This window comes from Hyperoodon ampullatus (genome assembly GCF_949752795.1).
Source record: "Hyperoodon ampullatus genome assembly, chromosome: 10".
Taxonomy (NCBI): Eukaryota; Metazoa; Chordata; class Mammalia; order Artiodactyla; family Ziphiidae; genus Hyperoodon; species Hyperoodon ampullatus.
This window is the reverse complement of record NC_136923.1, coordinates 64466995-64487693: the sequence shown is the minus strand read 5'-3', so window position 1 is coordinate 64487693 and position 20699 is coordinate 64466995. Positions and strand designations below refer to the sequence as shown.

Genomic DNA, 20699 nt, shown 5'->3' with positions numbered 1-20699 from the left:
AATCAAAGATGACATAAACAGATGGAGAAATATACCATGTTCTTGGATTGGAGGAATCAATATTGTGAAAATGACTATACTACACAAAGCAATTTACATATTCAGTGCAATCCCTATCAAACTACCAATGACATTCTTCACAGAATTAGAACAAAAAATCTTATAATTCGTATGGAAACAGGAAAGACCCCGAATTGTCAAAGCAATCTTGACAAAGAAAAACGGAGCTGGAGGAATCAGGCTCCCTGACTTCAAACTATACCACAAAGCTACAGTAATCAAGACAATATGGTACTGGCTCCCAAACAGAAATATAGATCAATGGTACAGGATAGACTGCCCAGAGATAAACCAATGCACATATGGACACCTAATTTATGACAAAGGAGGCAAGAACATACAATGGAGAAAAGACAGCCTCTTCAATAAGTGGTGCTGGGAAAACTGGACAGCTACATGTAAAAGAATGAAAGTAGAACACTACCTAACACCATACACAAAAATAAACTCCAAATGGATTAAAGACTTAAATGTAAGACTGGACACTATAAAACTTTTAGAGGAAAACATAGGAAAAATGCTCTTTGACATAAACCACAGCAAGATCTTTTTGGACCCACCTCCTAGAGTAACGGAAATAAAAACAAAAATAAACAATGGAACTTCATTAAACTTAAAAGCTTTTGCCCAGCAAAGGAAACCATAAGTAAGACAAAAAGACGACCCTCAGAATGGGAGAAAATATTTGAAAATGAGGCAACTGACAAAAGATTAATCTCCAAAATAGACAAACAGCTCAGGGAGCTCAATATCAAAAAACAAACAATCCAGTTAAAAAGTGGGCAGAAGACTTACATAGACATTTCACCAAGGAAGACATACAGATGTCCATGAGGCACATGAAAAATGTTCAACATCACAAATTATTAGAGAAATGCAAATTAAAACTACAATGAGGTATCATCTCACACCAGTCAGAATGGCCATTATCAAAAAAGCTAGAAAGAATAAATGCTAGAATGAGTGTGGTGAAAAGGGAACCCTCCTACACCGTTGGTGGGAATGTAAATTGATACAACCACTATAGTAAACAGTATGGGGGTTCCTTAAAAAATTAAAAATAGAACTACCATATGACCAGCAATCTCACTGCTGGGTATATACCCTGAGAAATCCATAATTCAAAAGGAGACATGCATCACAATGTTCATTGCAGCACTATTTACAATGGCCAAGACATGGAGCCAACCTAGATGTCCATCAACAGATGAATGGATGAAGAAGATGAGGCACATATATACAAAGGAATATTACTCAGCCATAAAAAGAAATGAAATTGAGTTATTTGTAGTGAGGTGGATGGACCTAGAGTCTGTCATACAAAGTGAAGTAAGTCAGAAAGAGAAAAATGAATACCGTATGGTAATGCATATATATGGAATCTAACAAATAAAAATGGTACTGATGAACCTAGTTGCAGGACAGGGACAAAGAGGTAGACATAGGGAATGGACCTGATGACATGAGGTAGGAGGGCAAAGCTGGGGTGAAGTGAGAGTAGCATCGACATATATACACTACCGATTATAAAATAGTTGGCTGGTGGGAAGTAGCAGCATAGCACAGGGAGATAAGCTCAGTGCTTTGCCATGACTTAGAGGGATGGGATAGGGATGGTGGGAGGGAGGGTCAAGAGTGAGGGCATATGGAGACATGTGTATGTATATGGCTGATACACTTTTTTGTGCAACAGAAACTAACATGGTATTGTGAAGCAATTATACTCCAATAAAGATCTATTAAAAAAATAGATGGCATTCTAAATGTATAATGTGACCTTAAGTCATATTCTAAGTAGCTAAAAGTTATTTTTATAAGAGAACAAGAAACTATTGCAGCCAATTAAGTAGGAAAGAAAATTAGGCTGAACTGCAAAATTCCTTCTTAAGATTCTACCCCTGGCAATTTTCTCATTGACTGTTCTGTGAGAATTTCTGGAAGTGTTTAAAGATAATGGTTTAAAATTGTGTCATTTATCCTGTTGTGTTGTATTTTAGCCATAATGCAAGTCCATGAGGATTTCTTCAATTATAAGACAGGGATATATAGACATGTTACCGGCACAAATGAAGAATCAGAAGAATATCGAAAGCTTCGTACACATGCAGTCAAACTCACTGGGTAAGTCACTTTCTTAAATTCTTCATTGAATGCTTTTGGAAAATAAAACTGAAAATAAGAGTATGTAGTGTGCATTTAGGTGCTGGAATTCCTCTTGGTATGAGAGATTCTCATACAAATTAAAAATTATAAAAGCATTGACATTAGTTAATCAGTATTTTAAAGTCTGGTGAAAAAGTAACTCAATATTTTGGGAAAGGAAATTCTGTCTCTCACTTACTTGGGAATCCATCCTAAGAATCTGTTCTATGGGTAAGGGACATTGATTACTGGAATAGATTCTGCATATGGAATAATCGAGGAAAGGGTACAAAACCACGGTGTATCAGGATTTGGGGAGAAGGTTTTGGATGGAATAACAAATGGTAGAAATTAAGCAAGAAGAGAGGGTAGGGTCACATTTCATTCGATGTAAGATTATTTTTTATATTTATGTGAGAAATGAAGTTTATCAAACTTGTGAGTCAAATACATTCAGCTCTGCAAGAGCAAGAAAGAGGTTCAAAATTTGGTTGCATTTCAAGAGTAAGTCATCTCACAAATAGACCCTATTCAGAGAGTGTAGTCCTTGGGGACCACTTTTTCAATCTCATTCTGACTCTGCCCAGTCTCCAAGCTCTTTCTCATATCTCATTCCACTTCAGATGAAATGCTTACTGTCCCAGTCATCAGGTGATGATATCAAAATTTTTCCTTTTATCTTGAATCACCAATAATGTGACCTTGTGCTCTTACCTTGCATTGTATTTCACCAAAGAAATTCAAGCAATCAGAAAACAGCTCCCAGCATCACACAGTCTTCCCATAAGTACTCCTCCCTTTCTTCCCACTTTTCACGGAGTTGAACCTTCTCTGATCCTATCTAAACCCTTCTTGCTATAGTGTAGACCTCAACCTCTCTCCATATTCAAGAATATTCAGAGGGAATTTTCCCGTTTTCTTCTCTGTAATAAATTTTATTTTTCCCACCATAGGAACGTGCCATTATTTCTCAGATATTATGAAAAACAAACAAAACAACAAAAACACTTTCTCTCATCTTCACTTCCTCTACATTCCTTTTATGTTCTTTCCATACAGTAAATTCTTAGCAAGACTCGTCTTTACTCACTTTCTTCACTTCTTCTCTGCCCATTTTTTCTTAAACATCTCCAGTCATTTTTTTTTACTTCCTTCCTCCTCTTCACAAAAATATCTGGGTCAGGGTTCTCAGCACCGTCCCCATTGTTATATTCATCTGTCAGAATACAGACCTACCTGTCCCCTCCTTCTGGATTTTCCTTACTGTCGTGACTTTTCAAGGTTCTTTGCTCTCCTTTTTCCTTTTTCTGTACTTCCATACTTCATGTTGGAGAGCCCCAGACTGAGGTCTTAGTCCCTTCTCCCCTCACTTATTCCCTGGTGAAGTCATCGGTCTCTGAGCTCATCCTGGCTTTGAGTCCCATCGAACCCTGACACTGGCTGAATTTATATCTCCATCCCAGATCTGATCCTGACCTCCAGACTCATCCATTTCACAGCCTCCTGGACACCTCCACCTGGGTACCTAATGGATGGCTCACATTCAGTGCTTCCAAAACAGAACCCCAGATCTCCCCCTTTACACTTGCTACACAGCATCTACCATCTCCTTCTTAGCTGATGACCATACCATCCTTCCATGTGCTCTCACTGGAAGCCTTAGAATCATCCTTTATTCTCCTCGCCACTCACTCTTAAGATGTTGGAAACTCTGTTGGTTCTTTTAACTTATATCCAGAATCCAACAACTTTTCACCATCTAAATTATCTCCACCCTTGCCTGAACCACCATTACCCATCATTTTGTACATGGGTTACTGGAGAAGCCTTCTAACAGCTCCTCTTGCATAACAGCTCCTGGATAGTCTATTCTCAACAGAGAAATCAGTGTGTTCTTTTAGAACATTAGTCAGATTTCATCACTCCTTTGCTCAGAACCCTACAATAGAAAGTTAGAAAGTGATCTGATCTCAATTTCTGTTCACCTGTACCTTGTTCTTCCTGATCTCCTGCTCCATTATGTTTCAGACACCCACACCCAGAGTCTTTCCCTGTGCCTACACTGTTCCTTTATCAGACATCTGATTCCTTAGTGTCTGTGTCTCCATTTAGTCTTTGCACAGATCTCATCTTCTCAACGTGGCATCCCTGACTGTCCTATTTAATACTGGCACCTGCCCTCTGCTTCAGCACCTCTGATCTCCCTCACCTGATCTATTTAAAATTGTTTCCATAACAATGATCATTTTCTAACATACTAAGTTAATAAGCTTTTGATGATTGTGTATTTTCTGTCTCCCTTACTAGAATGAAGCTCTGTGAGAGCAGGTGTCTATCTTATTGGCTGAAGTAGCCAAAGCATACAATCCTGGTCCTTCATACACCTCATGATTTTTCTATTCAAATAATGAATTTTTTTTTTTTAGCATGCTCTATACTAGTTCTAGCCTGATACTCATCTTTCAATGAGGCAGCTGCTCAGCTTCGATTGGTTTGTAATTCTTGGACCCACACTCATCTGATTAACTCTGCCCCTATTTCTCAGCCCAGAGAGCTTTGTGGGACTCACAATAAATGCCCTCCAGTGGTCTTTGCTGTCATGTGCTACCCTTTGCCTTTCCTTTTTGCTTCACCTTCATCTTTCAACCATTGCCCCTGGTGGCTTGGCCAGGACTTGGGCAGCCCAGTGGGCTCCCAGTGTGACTTCTTCTTCAGGTGATCCCCACAGGGTGGGATGGGGAGGGACTGACAGTCTGATCACCTACCCTTGCTCATGACCCTTGCTATAAACAGCTTGAGGGAATAGTTCTGGATTGTCGCACATACTTTTAAAGGGAAAAAATTCCTATTCAGGTCTGGGGGGCGGGGGGAGAGCGTTGCAGTGAGTCTTGTTCTCAGAATCTACTTTTGCTTTGATACAGAACAAAATGTGTTTTTTTCCATTATTCCTCAAAGTTGTTTTTTTTTGGGGGGGGGTGGATTGTGGCTGTTTGCCTGGTTTACTAAAGATAGAAGGAAGGTACTACTGAGGTTTTAAAACTTGTTTTGTTTTATTTTGTTTTCCCCTTCTTAGCTGTTCAGTGACTTTTCAGGAAGGCAAATGGAATAAAAATGCCTTTATACTGCCACTGGAACTGGGAATTCAGTGCCACCTGAGTTCTGTTTCCCATCAGTTTGAAAGTCATATATCTTCTAAACCTCTCCTTCCTATGTATGTTTCATTATCAATTTTTGTTTTCTCTAGTAATATCCATGATTTGGAAAATAATTTTCCCATACACTTGGTGATTGAAATAATTTTTCCTATCATTCAGAGAACTCTGGAAATGGCAACATTGATGTGGTGCCTTCCTTGATTTATCAGAACTGATCCTTTATCATCCCTATCATGTATTTAAACATGCTGGTCATGTTTTCTTCATTCTACTTCTAAATTTATTCATGCTGAGGTTGAACAAGTTATGAATATGTTTCTATTTAATCACTCTGCACTGTTTGTATATTTTCTGTGTTCAGTGTGTCAGTTGCAATAATGTGTTCACTTTTATAAACTCCTAGCAGATTGAGACATTTATAAACCTCACGTGTGACAATTAACAAGGTTAATTCTGCTTGTAGGCAAGCAACTTCTGGAGAATTTGTTTATTTTTCAGAAATATTTTAGGTCCCCTAGGCATTGTTAAATGCCCTGGAGCAGTAGATTTTAATTCATTTCTCTATTAGTAATTCCTGATTGGGTAATTACTGTATTCAGAAAATTAATGCATCAGTGAATTAGAGAGGAATCAAATAGCCCAAGTAAGTTAATGTTCCTTATCGGAGAGCTTAATGTGCTTCATAGAAGTACTTTACAAATTTATCGCAACAAATTCTATTTGCTGTCCATTCTGTTAAAGACAAAGTTATTAGACATAACTTCCTTGAACAAATAAATTTAAACTTATATTGAATGCTCATCACTGAGGAATACAAGGAGGATTAATACATAGTCCTGCTCTTAAGGAGCTTAGGGAATAAGGTTAGAGACTTTCACAACTGCTTCTGGCATATATTTCCATACATATAGGGTTTTACATATATAAAACACAGAATAGTAATAGGTAGATAAACATTTGTAATGCCTTTCTTTGTTCCTCATAATTTTAGTTCACTCCTCTCTCTTCTCTTTCCACAACCTCTGTCTACCCCCGTTATGGATACTGAAGTCATAAAAGCATTTAATTGAATTAGAAATGCCAGATATTTTGAAACATGGCATTATTTTATATACCAATAATAAGAATAAAATATTACCAATTATACCAAACAACTCCATTGATTGTTAGATTGATTTCAATTTTCGAGATGCTAAAATGTGGGGAAAAAAGAGTGTCATATAATAAAAAAATATGATATATACAATTTTCATCATGGCCAATGTTCTTAATGTTATGGTTCTATTCCACATCTCTTTATACATTGCAGTTCATCTTGTGTCCCTGTCCACCAAAGGTTCTGAGCTTTCTTGAAACTCTCACTTGGAAGTTTATAAAGCAGTGCATTAAAGCCATTTACTTTTGCATATGATTCCAGGAATCACCACTATGACTTAAATGAAAACAAAAACAAAAACAAAAACAAAAAAACTAGCAGTCAGACATTTTAGAAAATTAAGGGAAATAATGGGGATAAATCACTGTCAATCCTGCTTGTATGACAGAATTTTATTGAGGATTGAGTCTATCTTTACAGATGAGAACAATAAAATCATTTTAGGACATATTTTTGCCATCATTCAATAACGTTTTATGTGAAAATTTATTTATTCAGCAAACATTTATTGAGTACCTCTATCTTCCAGATGTTGTTTTAGAAGTAGGGATACATCAGGAAACAAAATAGACACAGATCCTGGTCTTCATCAAATTTATATTCTACAAATTGTTATATAGCTGTTAGGCAAATACAATTGTATTTTATAAAAGACCAGAGTTTTGGTGCTAAAGTTTGGGTGTGTGTGTCTGGTGTCAACAATATCAGATTTTTAATGCATAAATATTGAGTAGTGACTCAGAGAGAGAGAAGACAAACAACTGGGAAATGGAGGCCAAAAGGAAAGTAAACATTAAAACAGTCTGAGAAGAACAGAGGAAAGAATAACAAAAATGTTTTCAAGTAGATTGTGAATGAGAATTTCACTTTTTAAAATTAAACTGAACACCCCAAAATAAATTTAAAATGTTGCAAAGTGATAGAAACTGGGCATGTTTCCAATAAATGACTGTGAAGACATTTATTTGGTTTGAGTAAATCATTAAGAATTCAAGTCAGAGATTTCTGTAAACTGTGATGCAAACCCATAATGTGACTTAAAATTGGGCACAGATAGAATGAATTATGTATTTCTCTTTTCTATATATTCAACAAAAATTAAAAGAAAACCCATGTTGTACCTGGTACTGTGCTGAGTAGTAGGCATGATGAGAAAAAAAAAGTCCTTGCCATCACAGTGCAACTAGATATTAACCCAAAACACAGAAGAATGTAAAGTTATGTCACATTTCATAAAGGCAGGGTAGAAAGTGGTAAGAGGATGTTTAATACTTGATCTAGTGACTTCCCTGGTGATGCAGTGGGTAAGACCCTGCACTCCCAATACAGGGGGCCCAGGTTTGGTCCCTAGTCAGGGAACTATATCCCACATGCATGCTGCAACTGAGTTCACATGACACAACCAAGGAGCCCATGTGCCACAACTAAGGAGACTGCCTAATGCAACTAAGAACTAGTACAACCAAATAAATATAAATAAATAAATAAAAGAAAAAAAGTACTTCATCTGGACTTGAGGATCCACCAAATGTCCTTGAGGAAGAAAAGTATGAGCTGAGATTTATAGGTTGTTTAGCAGCAGGCAAAGGGAGCAGCTTGTGTAAAGGCCCTGTGGTCAGAAGGATACAAAACACTATATGAATGCAAAGAATGCTGTGTTTGCTGAATCTTGGAAGGCAGGACTTGTAGACCAGTTTACAGAATTTAGTCAAGGATGTTAAGTATTTCATTAAGGATCTTAAGAGCAAAGGGAAGTCACTGAAGAGATTTAAATAGGAAAGTGGCATGATCTTTCTTTGTATTTTTTAAAATGTTGCTTTAACTATAAAGAATGTGATATAAAAGGCAAATCTTGGTAATTCTAGTAGAAGGCAACAGCCTGGACCTGGTAAGATAGTGAAAGAGTTGGGGAGATATGGGTTGGTGGATCAAGAAATATTTAAAGAGAAAAGCTGGAAGAAGGGATGTGGATTTGGAATCGATGTGGACAACAAAGTGGGGAAGGCATTCACTACTGGGTCTGGTAATTTCAAGATGTCTTTGAGACATAAAAATGCAGATAGATGTCAGAGAAGACAGGTAGATATACTGATCTCAAGGTCATAGTAGAGACAAGGGTTGAAGATGGAGGGTACTGAACAGAGTAAGAAAAAAAAGAAAGACTGATTGAGGTTAAGCCATGGGAAAATCCAGTATTTCATGACTGGCTAGAAAATGATGAGTCTACAAAACGAAGGAGAGGCCAGTGAGGTTTTTTTTTTTTTAATTTTTATTTATTTATTTTTAACTTTTATTTATTTTTTTTTTATACAGCAGGTTCTTATTAGTTATCTATTTTATACATATTAGTGTATATATGTCAATCCCAATCTCCCAATTCATCCCAAAAGTGGCTAGTGTAATATTTCGAGAAAACTGGGAAACTGTAAGGTTGGGATCCAGAGTCTGTGAAGACATGGGTCTTAGAGAAAGACTGAGTTACAAGTCTATTTTATCAGGAGAGAAGGAAGAGAGGAAGTTAAATGAAACTTTTAGCATTTAAGGTAGTGGTAGGTTGAGGAAAATTCCTATCAGATTTCTTATTTTTTTTAATCTCCAGGAAGCAGGAGGTAAAGTTATCTGTAGAGGGAAGAGGTGGTGAGAAGATACATGATCAGAAATTTGAGAATAGAGGTGGTTTGCAATCGTCCTCTGGATGTTTAGGTGAGGGAGTTGCCCCAGGAACGAACCTACAGGAATTGCCTCGTGTTGCTAATGGTACCATTCTGCCCTCTTGTATGTGCTTTCTGCAGTTGTAGTCAACCATTTGGGTGGATGCAAAGAGAAGTGGGTAGTTGAGTTCATCCAAGACGGACAGTTTTCCAGATGGGTGCAATTAGGAGTCAGAAAAACAAGGGGTTTAGGGTATGAGTATTGACCTAAGTGTTGCTGAGATGGCGAAAGCTTAATAATCCTGATGAAAAGAGAGGGTTGATGGATTCAAAGAAAATAGAAAAATCATTAGACTAGAGACCATGGTGATTCTAATCGCTGTGATTTTTATGATTGTCTAACTTATTTTTCCTTACCTTTTAGATTTTTAATCTTTTTATTGCTTATGAGAGAAAAGTAATCATGTAATAATGAGGTAATATTTTACAGATTATGAATACAGTGGTAGAGAGTGACTAAGTCATAATTTTATATGTTAGTGCCTAATTATCTTGTAGTATTCATTGTCTGCTTTTAGATCCTAAATGTTTGATACCTGTCTGTCTATCTATCATCTATGTATCTATGTATCTATCATCTATCTATCTATCCATTTAAAGATAGTTGCCCCCAAGAGACTATAAAAATAATGCTTTGTCTTGTAATAACCTATGATGGAAGAGAATTAAAAAAATAATATATATAAGTGGACATCAACAGAGGAATGGATAAAGATGATGTGGTACATATATACAAAGGAATATTAGCCATAAAAAAGAACAAAATAATGTCATCTGCAGCAACAAATGAACCTAGAGATTGCCATACTAAGTGAAGTAAGTCAGACACAGACAAATATCATATGATATTGCTTATATGTGGAATCTAAAAAAAGGGTACAAATGAACTTATTTACAAAATAGAAATAGAGTTAAAAATTCAGAAAACAAACTTATGGTTAACAGAGGATGGGAGGGAGGGATAAATTGGGAGATTGGGACTGACCTATACACACTATCATATATAAAATAGATAACTAATAAGAACCTGCTGTATATGTAAAGCATTCTCTGTAATGGCCTATGTGGGAAAATAATCTAAAAAAAAAAGAAGAGTGGATATATGTATATGCATAACTGATTCACTTTGCTGTACACCTGAAACTAACACAACAAGGTAAATCAATACGCCAATAAAATTTTTTTAAAATATTTTAGACTTGGCAAGGCATACATTCCTGCTGCAAATAAACTCTGTCATTAGAACTCCAGAGAAGCCACAGATAATAAGTAAATGAATTAGATGTGGCCAAGTCCCAGTAAAACTTTATTTACAAAAATAAGTGGCCACTCTAGGCTCATAGTTTGTCAAAAACTGATACAAAATCAATCATAGCTCTTCTTATTTACTAGTAAGTAGCATAAAATCAGGAAAATGACTTACAGCTGTGAATATTGTACTTTTTTTCATAAATATTCTCTGATTTTGTTTGCTTGTAGGTTTTTGATTTCTCTTATTTGCTTTTGTTCTTCATGTATTGCAGTGAAAGAATGCTAAACAAAAACAAGCTAGAATAAGTTTAACATTCTGGTTTTTCTACTTATTAAATTTAGGTTGAATAACGTAAAAAAAAGAATTTATATATTTATATATATGTGTGTGTAACTGATTCACTTTACTGTACTAATGCAACATTGTAAATCAACTATATTTCAATAAAAATTTAAAAAATAATGCTTCAGAGTTAAATTTCTCATATATTTTCCCCATATTGTCTAAATATATAAACAGCAAGGACTCCAGGAGCATAAATCATTATTTAGTGAGATTACAAATTACTTAACATAGCTTTATTGGGGCCATCCCTTGTTTTTCCCCATTCAACTTTTTTTCCTTCTTCTTTTCTGAATAACCACTGAATGGTAAGCCTGAACTTTCATGCTCTGTTATGTTTAACCCTTGGCAAATTGATAAGTTCTAAGCAGAAGTTTTAATTAGAGGTTTTTAATGCATGGTGAAGTCCACGACAGTAGAATGAACCTTTCAACTACACTTATTTAGAAAATGAAAATAAATATGTGATAATTAGTATAGACAATGCAAAAACATTTAATTTGGGTCTTGAGGTGCACTGCTTTGAATAACACTAACTGCTGCAATAAATAAACACAAAATATTTAATAATTCAAATATCTTAATAAAAGTTTATTTCTTATTCATATACTAGTTCAAGATGGGAGATCCTAGATTTGGGGTCGCTTTCTTCCATATGGTTTCAGGGACTCCAAACTCTTTCTACCTTGTGGCTCTGCCATCTCTTAGGGTCACATGTTTTGATTTTATTCTGCCTCTGGAAAATGAAGAAGAGCATGAGGAGGGCTTCTTAAATTCACTTCTTTTAAAGCCTTGACTCAGAAATGACACTTACCAGTCCATTCACATTCATTTGGCTAAAACTCATTCACATGCCTCTACCCAGCTGCAAATGAGGCTGGGAAGTCTAAAAGATTTGGCAGTGACATTATAACACGAGAACAAATAGAGCTATAGTTTGGGGCAGAATTCCAAATTTGCATAAATTTTAAAGAAAAAAAAAAACAGAGACACAAATTTGAGTTTGTGGAGAGCTGACTTGATCTACATCTCCCAGGCCCTCTGTGATTGTGTTCAGTTTTTAGAGAATCTTCATTGGGAAATTCTAAGAATTGCTGCTTTACAAGATTGAATCAATTAATAAATGCATTTGGTACCAACTATATCCATAATCACTGAAGTAGTACTGTCACACAATCCTCCTGTTCAAAAAACCTCATAAGATGGGAATTATTATTCCATTTTACTAGAAATAAGAGACAGAGTGTTTTAGAAAACTTTTTAAGTTCTTCTGACTTCAAAATAACTATTTTAACCATACTACATTTCTTTTTTTTTTTTTTTTTTTTTTTTTTGCGGTACGCAGGCCTCTCACTGTTGTGGCCTCTCCCGTTGCGGAGCACAGGCTCCGGATGCGCAGGCTCAGCGGCCATGGCTCACGGGCCTAGCCGCTCCGCGGCATGTGGGATCTTCCCGGACCGGGGCACGAACCTGTGTCCCCTGCATCGGCAGGCGGACTCTCAACCACTGCACCACCAGGGAAGCCCAACCATAGTACATTTCTATATAAATATCACACATACACACACGCACACACACACACACACACACATATATAGGAACAAGGAAAGTCCAGTGTCAAGATTCACTCAATGTTTATTTATCACCTAGGTTTTCTCAAGAAACTGCTATAGTTTTTCTTTTAGTAAAAGTGTCCTTAGGGTAAAAATAAATATATCCTTTTTTTCCTATTTAAAAATTCTATTCTCACTTGGTTTGACCACACATCTTTAATCTGCACATAAAGACCTCTGCCTAATTTTTCAATAAGAAACTTTTTTTAGTATGTAATATGTGTCAGTCATGTAGTGTGCTAGACATTAAGAATACCAATAGCAAAAGTATCCTGCTCCTGTTTTCAAGCAAGTGGGAGAGAGAGATAGAAAGGGAGGGAGAGAGAGAGAGAGAGAGAGAGAGAGAGAGAGGGAAGGGAGGCAGAGGAGGAGACAGAGCGGGACACAGAGAGGAATAAGCAATGCTGATGCACAATGTCTTAAGCGTGGAGATGGAAATAGGATAGGAATTTAAATTGAGTAGTGAGGGTGTGAGTCATATAGAAAGACACATAACTCCAATTCTGGGGCCAGAGAAGACTTGTGGGAAGAGGTAGCACCTGCTGTGGAGGTGAGTAAAGCAGGTAGGAATTATTAAAAGTACACGGCAAGAGAAGAGCATGTCCCAGGAAAAGTGAGCAGCAAATAGACAATCTCACAGTGAGAGAGAATATGACCTACTTAAGAAATTGGAAAGGGTAAATAGGTTGAGTGTAGAGTGAGGAGGAATCTAGTGAAAACTGAGACTAAAAGGTAGCCCAGTCTAGGGGTATTCTGCTATTAATGATAATTTACTAACCTGTCCTGGGGCCTCACCTGGTCTTACTGCTTCAGCGTCTCTGGGTTTGCCCTCACCCCCGTCCTCCATCATCTCTGTATGAATTTATATGCCTTCGCAACAACATTGTGTGGTTTACAGTGAAAGTTCCAAGTGTCCAGGTGGCATTTCTCTACCCCCTATTCTGTGATGTTCAGTTCAGTTCAGTCTCCTAGTTCTGGGTCATTCTACTTTGAGATGTGGGTAAATCTGAGAGCAGAAACTGTCACCAAAGAATAGAAATGGGATTTCAATAGACTAGATCCACTGTACAGTTTCTGCTATAAAGCAAGTAGCAAAAACTGAATACTATTCAAAAAGGAAAAGTAATCTTTCTTCCCCTGACACATTGTGGCAGACCTGAGCTCTGGGAAACCATGTTCATACACTGGCCTGGCCTGGAAGTGTTTTCGATCTAGTAGTGAGAACAGCCCTGTAAACATACAATGTGAGAGGAGGTGAGCTCAGGGTCTCTCTCCTCTGCCATCTTGACTGATCTACAAGAATTAAAACAAACAAAAACAAACAAGCAAACAAACAAAAAACCCATATAATGTAAGTGCATTGGTTTTGCACAGATGGAATCAAAGTGTTAGAGAGCATAGAGGAGGGGAACCTCACCTAAGAGCTTGCAGGTGCATTAGAGAATGTACAAGTCAGGACTAGAGTAGGAAATGACCCCGGAGTAAAGGTTACTAAGATGTTAATTAAGCCTTTGCACTTCCTCTACTGTGAACTCATTATTCTTGCCCTTTATTTGCTTTTCTAACAGAGTCTTCGTTTTTAAGACTAAACCCCAGTTTATTGTTGGCTTCATAAATTTATTTTTAATGGTTTTGACCTGGGCAATACTTTAACTTTTATTCTAAATTTTTAAAGTTGTATTTCTAAAGTAATTAAGTCAAAGATCTACCTGGAAGATATTTGGGTGATGATGTGTGGTGATGATCTAATTTTTTCCTCCAGACTCTGAGCTAAAAGCACCAAGACCACATAATAAATAATCCATTCCTTCCTTACTCTTTGAAATACATTTTTTATAGCTTATTAAATTCTTACATAAATTTATTATGGTTTGATTCTGAGGTGCCCTGTTCAAAATACACACTGTCTATCATTCAATTTCTACCACTTTATTTTAATATTACATGGTATTAACATTGCTGCATTGTTCTCATTTTTTCAATATTTATCTAGTTATTTTCCTAATGAGATTAAAACAAACTCAGAGCAACTTAAATGGAACTTGAATGTTTTATTTATAAAGAAGATAACATAAATTTTCTTATTTTTTAAAGACTATTGTTAAGTACCCTGCACTTATTTTTCTTTAGAGAAATGCTATTTTTCAAGGATTTCATTTTTATAAAACTTTTTTTCTCTTCTCTATATCCTAAGGTTTCTATATCTTTCTTAAATGCAACTTTTAAATACGAAGCTATTTGACTGCTAAACTGTTATTTTATTTCACTTTCATTACCAGGTTGAAGTATTTTAGTAGTAAATACTATTAAAAATAAAAGAAGTATTAAAAGGATAATTTAATTAAATTGATTAAAGAATATACTACTTTTCAAACTTAAAATATCTTATCCATCTAAGATCTGTAAAGGACCCGGATTTTATCTACCCAATAACCTAATGTAAAAGAAGAGGGTATAGTGATAGAGATTTTCCAGAGATTCCCATGCTGTCTAGTTGCAGAATCGTTGCTGAGCTCAAGCCACTTCAATACTAATCTTGTTTAGTAGACCCCTGGGACACAACACAGTGTTAGGAGTATGTGTGTTGAAGTCAGACAATCTATATCAAAAATCTCCTGCTGCCATCTACTGAGATGTGTTTAGCCTTTTGTAACCTGGAGATAAAATGATGCTTGTGAGGAATAAATGGGATCATGCATACACAGTACTTTTATGCTTGATATATGGAAGCATTCAACAAATATTTACTGTTATTAGTAATAATATCAAAAAGTATGGCTTTCAGTTATTGGGAAAGTATACTTTACTTTCTTGCTAAGATGAGTTTTAATGTCTGTAGATACTTAAGATTTGGGGGGCCTGTGTGATGGAGCGTCATTGGTCCCTGGTACAGGGTTATCTTCGAAATTCAGATTAATACATTACTTTTGGTGATTCTGTTTTAAAAGAGAATACCTTCTGTGGTAGGTGTTGTCCTTAAAATTTCAAATATGATAAAATTCACAATGGAGGTTAGGTAAACTGTATGCTTGTGAATTTCCTGACGTGTGGTGGTGTTGGAGGGATATCGGGAATCGGAAGTAGAGTGGCTTCTGACTTCTTTTGTCAGGAAAAAGTGTGGATTGGTTGTCCCTTGAAAGAGAGAGCACTTTCAGGATAATCACAGCACATTTTTAGAAAGTATATGATACAAGCTTACCATGTTGGAATCTAGGATCAGGATTTTATCTTATGCTCCAGAAAACATAATCTACAGGACAATTCTGATGAATGAATGAACTGGGAGATTTTCTTAAAAGTCGTGTGTTGCTGTGGTGATTTATAATGTCTTCTCTGAATAGAAACATGTAGGATATGATGGACTCCTTCAATATGACCAAAGAGAAGGTAGGGCCAAGTCTATGTTACACTAAAAGGGGAAACGTTGCAAAAAAAATGAATTTCACAGATGATGAATGAGTACTATTTTTGATACTAAGTGACAAATTTGATTTACTTTGATCCTCAAAATAAATGTATCAAATATTATTCTTTTCCATCCCCATGATTCTAATCATTAGGGTCATTACATTTTTGGATATAAATGAGTTGGTTGGATGTGATGAATGCAATCCTGATTGGAATATTGTTATCATGACCAAGCTCTTCTGCCTCCCCCCATACACTTTTTCATTTTAGTCCATCTTGTTCACCATCACCAGCTTTATCTTTCTATGGTTGCCTACAATCCTTCTCCTACCAAACGTTTCATGACTCCTCTATGAAGATACAAAAGGTAAACCCTGGCATTATCTCTTTCTCTTCTCTCAGGTGTGACCCTTTCTTCTTGGTATCTTCTGCAAATTAATCAAGGCTGGTCATGCCCTTCCTCTTCACAGCTGGAAATGACTCCATCCATTTCTTTCTTCTCCTGGTCCTACTTTTTGTTGCTAATGCTATAGGTTGCTCCTTAGATACTAGTGACAATTTAGTCATTTACCATATAATTTTGAACTGTTACTTAACCTCTTAGGGCTTTAGTTACCTTATCTATGAAGCAAAGAAATTGGATTAGAGTCAGATTAATTTGGGGAACTATTCAATTCTGTCATTTGTAGATATAGATAATATGTAGAAGAATGAGCTTGACTGTTCCATAACTGAGTCACTTTGCTGTACATCTTAAACTAACACAGCATTGTAAATCAACTATACATCAATTTAAAAAAATAACTAAAAAACAAACAAACAGACTGTGGGCCAGATTTAGCCTGTGTGTCATACACTCCAACCCCTGAAGTCTCCTTTCAGTGCTAAGATTTTATAAGAAAATACAAAGCCATTTCTATTCCTAACATCAAAGGGCTGAAGTCTTCCCTCATGGGGTGTCATCACTAGATATTACCCTAGTTCTTTGTCATTGATGATGATGGATAGTTTTGGTCCTGCAATCTCTCCCCAGTATATTGCACATGGTGTGGACATCTTAACACATATTCTGGGATGCTTCTCCAAGTTTCACAGCAGATCATTCTGACCAGAGCGTAAACTGGGTACAACCTTGTCATCAATTTCGTCCATAATCCCTTTTATAGGTCAAATTAAATGTGATAGTATACTCAGCAATCTTTTTGCTTCCTGAAATATTAGGAGAGGGTAGTGTAAGCAATATGTCAGCAGTTCAATAAACAGCATTGTTTGGATGATTAATAAGTGAGGAGCACACAATACACACAATCTTCTCTGACATTTTAATACAAAATAACTATCTTTCAGAAATCTCCAGAAATCTTCTTCAATCAATGATAAAGTTTGTAGCTCCTTGGCAGAATGCATCAGTAAAAGTACCCAGTCTTAGATTCAGTGCACCCTGGCTTAATGTACATTTTGTTTCAGTAGAAAGTGAAGGGGAATGGGTAAGATCCTCATTTTATTTTGCTTTCCCATGCTGTCTATTTTCATTCATCTCTGATCTAGCATTAATTAGCACTTTGTGATGGCTCTTGTCGTATTCAACACTGCCATGCTCAGCAAGCCTGAGTATTTTTTTGAATAAAGTTACTAAGTGTCTCCGCTAAAACATTCATAAGACAAAAAATCCTGTGTATCTCTGCTTCATTATTACTGTGGTTATCTTTCAAATTTTTGTGTTAAAGGGACCTAATCATCTATCTGCTGTCTCACCTTTAGAAGTAAAGTCCTATATCCAGAGTAGTCATATCACTGTTATTGAGTTGAAACTCATCTGGTGGTTTCTTTATACTTGTATCCTATCTGACTTTCATTTCCTTAATAAAAAGGGCTGGAGTTTCATATCAGGCTCTCTTATGTATCTGTTCCCTGTTTTCCTCCAAAATTTCCTGTTTTAGTTGTCTGTACTGCATCAAGTTTCTTTACATGTCCACTGTTTAGAAACTTTGCTTTTTATCTGTCTGGATCTATATTCACTAATACGGAATTGGTCTGCCCAGAAAACATGAGTTTGAATTCCTCTTGTCAGTCTATTGGGTACATGATGCGACCCCAGAAGTAACATATCACCAGAAGCATTACAACATTTTGATCTAGATGATTGGGCTACAGTGTAATATACCTACCATCAATATAAAGTATTTTTTTTTTCTTCTTGTAACTCCGAATTCTTAGATGGAGGTGAAATCTGCTTTAAAGAAGTTGATTCCTAAGCAAATATGATCTTGACATGTGAGTTAGAAATAATTGTTCTTGTCACAGAAGAATTCCTCACTCTGCAGAAAGTCTCTTTCACAATTATTTCTAATTATCAGCTTTCCTTGGTTCCTTCAGTGGTTTTCCTGTCAGAAACCCTGAAAATCCATGAATTTAAAGGTTTATATGCAGAACCACTCAGAAGATGAAGCAACTCTGTAATTACAGTCTTGGCAATGATCAATCAACCTGGTCATCAGGAACACATCTCTCTATAGTGTGAAGTGTACCCCAAGATTTGCCACATTTGATGTACCTCCCTACTCATTCAACCTTGAAATCCTGCAGTTAACCTTGACTCCTTCTTCTTCCTTTCAGTCATAATAAATTAGCCGATAAATTCCTCCCTTTTATCTCCAAAATAACTCTCAAATCTGTGCCCTCCTTTTCATTCCCACTGCCAGTGTACTTGCTCAAAAAATATCTATGGAGGGTTGCCTGTGTGATAGTCACTATCCCAGATGTTGGAGACACAGCTGTTAAAAGAATCAACATTTGCTTGAGAGAGCTTACATTCTTATTCAGCATTTCATTATGTCTTGCTTTAAGGAAAATATTAATCTTAAGCTTTCAATCTCCCCCCCACCCTTGGAATCTATCCCCATGCTAACACCAGAGTTGTCTCTGTGAAAAACTATCTGGATCATGTCACATCCCATATGTGGATGACTCTTTACCACCATTTTATAAAAGCCAAGCTCGATAGCCTTGAGTGCTCTTTACGGGCTGAGCCAAATCTCCTTTTCTAACTTTATTTCCAGCCACTCCCACCTTTGTTCTTCAGTCACACTGAACCAAGTGCTGCTCTAAAAATAGGCTGAGATGAGGTTTTCATGGCTCTCTTGTGACTTTGCACTTACGGTACCTACAATTCTACACTCCCATTTCCACCTGAAGAATTTCTACTCCACTCTGTGAAGGCAGTTGTCTTTGCCCTCCACAGTTAATTTCCTCACCTGGAACTCATAGAAAAATTGTGAAACATGCTTTTATAAAGATAGCAATTATAGAATTCAAATTATTTTTATACTTGTGTTTTTATTTCCCAACGTCATTCCCATTAGATTATCAGCTTCTTGAAGGCAGAAGATACATTTTCTTTGTACTAAAGAGCAGTTTGCTGAATAAAGGCAGAAATAAATGGATGAAGTACACAAGAGATGCTGTACTTTCATTATTAAAAGGGATATTTATAGGAATATCAATATTACTTTAAGAAAATTGTATATTCACTTTTCTCTTATTTACCATGTCTAATACGACCACATTGTATAAATTGACCTGAATGGCAAAATCAAACAAAACCAAAGAAGAGAAAAAAAATTATCATTTAAAGTCTTATACAAAGTACTTATTCAGTTCCAATGATTTTACTATGTAGGCAGAGCTTAAAATAGGGTTTTAAGAGTTCTAGTATTGTTTAGCACTGTTACCTGAAAAGAACAACATCCTTTTCAAAGGGAATAACCTTAGCCATACAAAATCTTACATCATTCTTCAATGTTTACTTTGCAGAATTTATGGTATCTCCAAGAAAATCTTTTAATATTATGCAAAGGAGTAGTGTTTCCAGAACTACCTAAAAAATGAGCAGATAAGAATAATTCAGAAGGAAGAGCTTAGGTGATCATGTGCTTGAAGTGAGAGATGTAGCAATAGACTCAGTGTAGGAACCATCACTCCTCAGGCATCATCAGGTAATATGGTTAATGAGCTGCAAGCTGCCTGGAGTTTTCCAATACCAGCATTTCCCCAGGAGTCACTAAATTGTAAGGAAAAGGAGCATTAATGTGTCTTAACAAATAGTGGAAATGATTTAATTTAATGAGGTAGAAAAAAATGAATAGTATAAGTTCATAGGCAGTTGAATCCCTCAAGGCAAGAACAGCTGCTCTTAAGGTCTCTCCAGCTGGTGAACTTATGGTACAGTTGTTTTATTTTTTTTAAATTAATTTATTTTTGGCTGTGTTGGGTCTTCGTTGCTGTGTGTGGGCTTTCTCTAGCTGTGGCGAACAGGGTCTACTCTTCGTTGCGCTGGCTTCTCTTTTGCAGAGCACACGCTCTAGAGCACAGGCTCAGTAGCTGTGACACATGGGATTAGTTGCTCTGCGGCATGTGGGATCTTCCCGGAACCAGGGATTGGACCCATGTCCCCTGCATTGGCAGACGGATTCTTAACCACTGCACCACCAGGGGGTTCCTGTACAGTTGTTTTAGATGAACAAGTTTAAGGAAACAATCTTGGCAGAAGACGGCTAAGGTTCTGGTTCGTCTAAACAAATGTTTTTGAATAGTCCTAAATGAAGAGGTATAATGGAAGGAAAGAAGTGAGTACATAGGCTTAGAGCAAGTATGACTGTAATGAAAATCCTCATGTCCTTAAAGACACCCACTGCCTGACAAGAAGATATTTGTGAAAATATATACATATTTCTAAAATTTTCAACCTGTTAGTACAATGGGTACCACAATTCAGGAAAGTATATATATGGGAAATATGCCCTTCACAGGTCAAAAATAGAAGAACTCTCTCTGTAACTGAATAATACTAGTCCTCTTGTT

The 20699-nt window shown here is 36.4% G+C and overlaps 1 protein-coding gene across 1 annotated transcript in view; it reads left to right on the top strand.

The window, feature by feature from the left end:
• Positions 1–20699, top strand: part of TINAG (tubulointerstitial nephritis antigen) — a gene marked incomplete at both ends in the record, with an annotated part of 99877 nt that overhangs the window by 60616 nt on the left and 18562 nt on the right. The window contains one exon of the mRNA XM_079713554.1: positions 2058–2181. Within this exon, the coding sequence (XP_079569680.1) occupies positions 2058–2181 (124 nt within the window). The remainder of the gene's footprint in view (positions 1–2057; positions 2182–20699) is intronic.